This window comes from Otolemur garnettii, unplaced genomic scaffold (genome assembly GCF_000181295.1).
Source record: "Otolemur garnettii isolate 467f Iridium unplaced genomic scaffold, OtoGar3 scaffold00256, whole genome shotgun sequence".
NCBI classification, from domain to species: domain Eukaryota; kingdom Metazoa; phylum Chordata; class Mammalia; order Primates; family Galagidae; genus Otolemur; species Otolemur garnettii.
Genome location: NW_003852651.1, coordinates 348,233 through 350,452, shown reverse-complemented (window position 1 = coordinate 350,452; position 2,220 = coordinate 348,233). Strand labels below are relative to the sequence as shown.

Below are 2,220 nucleotides of genomic sequence, written 5' to 3'. Positions count from 1 at the left end.
TTTTCCCTTTTCAAAAGCCAATTAATTAGAGAACTTTTCCATATTTTGGTAGTGAAATATCACAGGCACATGACATATATAGACAGAAGCAGAATTTATGTTTGCTGGTTTTTAAACATATTTTTATTCAGACTATTAATTTTTTAATTATGTAATTTATTTATCTTAGCAGTTTACCAAGGTTTTAGTTACCATTTTAAGTTTTTTCTTATTAACCATTTTTACACCCTATAAATTAGATGTATAACACAGACCAGGGATTAAAATACAGTTTTAATTACTGCTTATATATTTTTTTCACCTTGCAAAAATGGAGCATTTATTTAAACACAGTATGATCTTAATTTTATGAAAACATAAACCTATGGTAATAAGAGCAAATCAAACAATAAGTGCTTGAACCAATTATTTGAATTCATAAATTACTATCTTTAGCACATTTAAACTAATTATTACATTTAGCAAGAGATAACAATATGACTATAATAAGCTAAATCCAAACATGAAAAATAAGTTTAATGTAAAAACAAGTAACATTTTTTTTATTCATGTCTCTTAGCTGGCTCCCTGACCTACAATTAGTTACTCCTAATATATAGATATTTCAGGAAAAAGAAGCTCCATCCTTCTTCTTTAAAAAGAAGTTAAATAATAAATTTCAACTTTTTTCTGTAGCCCTTCTCCCCCCAAATTATCCATCCTAGAGTGTTTCCATTATCTTGCTGGTAGATCCTACAAAGTGTCCTATTTGTCCATGGACATCTCCGTTGGAGCTTTAAATATGATTAGAAAAACAGAAAAGTTCAAAGCCGTTGGAAATGCAGCAAACTGCCTAAGGATGCCAGTCGAGATTTTTTTGTTGAAAAATCCTACTTCTTAAAAGTCAACAGGTCAAAATTATTCACAGCTGGAGGTAAGGCTCTTCAGAAGATGAAAGTATGCTTACCATACTTCAATCAGCAGATTTAAAATTCTCCCAGGCATAATAGGATAGAAGTGGCCCTCGATGGTCAAATAATCAATCACTTCCTTGATGGATTTAATGCTCAGGCCTCAGAGCTGACTCTGGAGTTCATAGATGCTTATCCCTTTCTGTTGAGGAAACTCATGAACCAAATGTAGCACCTCCTTCGAGATGAAGTTGAGGCAACATTTGTCATATTTGGCATCATCCACAGGCATACTTTTCCCAGTGGTCTCTTGACAGCCTTTATCCAGAATCATGTGTGCATTAACCATGTCTAGAATATGCACAGTGAACTCGTTCATGTCCTCCAGGACACGGATTTTTAATATCTCAAGACTCTTTGCCCCTGTGGAACCTTTAAGGATGCCAAACACTTTAGCATATATGCCAACTGGCAGCTTGCCTTTATCTCTGCCAAGCCAATGCCAGGTCTCAATTGGCTTCAAGGTCATATTATCAATTTTGTAAAGAATGCAATTTGGAGCTCTGTCTGCCTGTCTTATTATTCCCACAATGGAGACCTGGGAAATTACAATTCCCCTAACCTTGAACACATTATCAGCCAGGTGAGCAGCTGGCTTACACAACAAGGTAGAATGCTCTGGATTCGGACCTTGGGTCTGAGGGTCTTCCTCTCTGGAGCTGTACTTCCCTCAGATGGCTGGTCCCTGCCTCCACGAGCTCCATCTTCAGCAGAGATGCTCCCACAGCTTTCAGACCCACTCTTATTCATCTTAAGGATAGCTGAGGAAAAGGAGGTGACATTTGGCTCTCATCAGAGAGCTCCACAGACTGAATTTGAGCTCCACCAAGGGCTACTACCAAATGCTGGGGGCTTGACACGACCAGCTTCACACTACCTATGTAGACAATCAGCTACCACACTGCAGCTGCCTCTAGCCAATTGGGACCTGTCGGGTTCTCACCTGATCCCACAACTCCTTGGGGTGTGCTAGTGGTTGCTACATTTTAAAAGCTCTGCATGTAATTTAAAGCCTTTAGTGCCACGTTCATAAAAATGCGTTTTTACTAGTCCCACTCCATTTCTGAATGCTGCAACTTCTCAGGTTTGAAAGGAATGAAATCATAAAACCAAAATACTAAGTTTCAATTAATAAATTACCATTTATTGAAGACTTATTAGGTACCAAGAATATTACTAAACTCTTGTACATTAGAGTATTTGTAATTCTCAAACAACTCTTTAAAGTAAGTACCATCTCCCCTTACATATGAGAAAACCAATTCAGTGG

The 2,220-nt window shown here is 37.3% G+C and overlaps 1 protein-coding gene across 1 annotated transcript; it reads right to left on the bottom strand.

Moving 5' to 3' along the window:
* Nucleotides 1-952: 952 nt before the first annotated feature.
* RPA4 (replication protein A4) lies at nt 953-1,700 on the bottom strand. The gene is given in 3 exon segments (XM_023508542.1): nt 953-978; nt 981-1,532; nt 1,535-1,700. Coding segments are annotated over 3 exon segments (744 nt in total).
* Between the last annotated feature and the right edge of the window lie 520 nt (nt 1,701-2,220).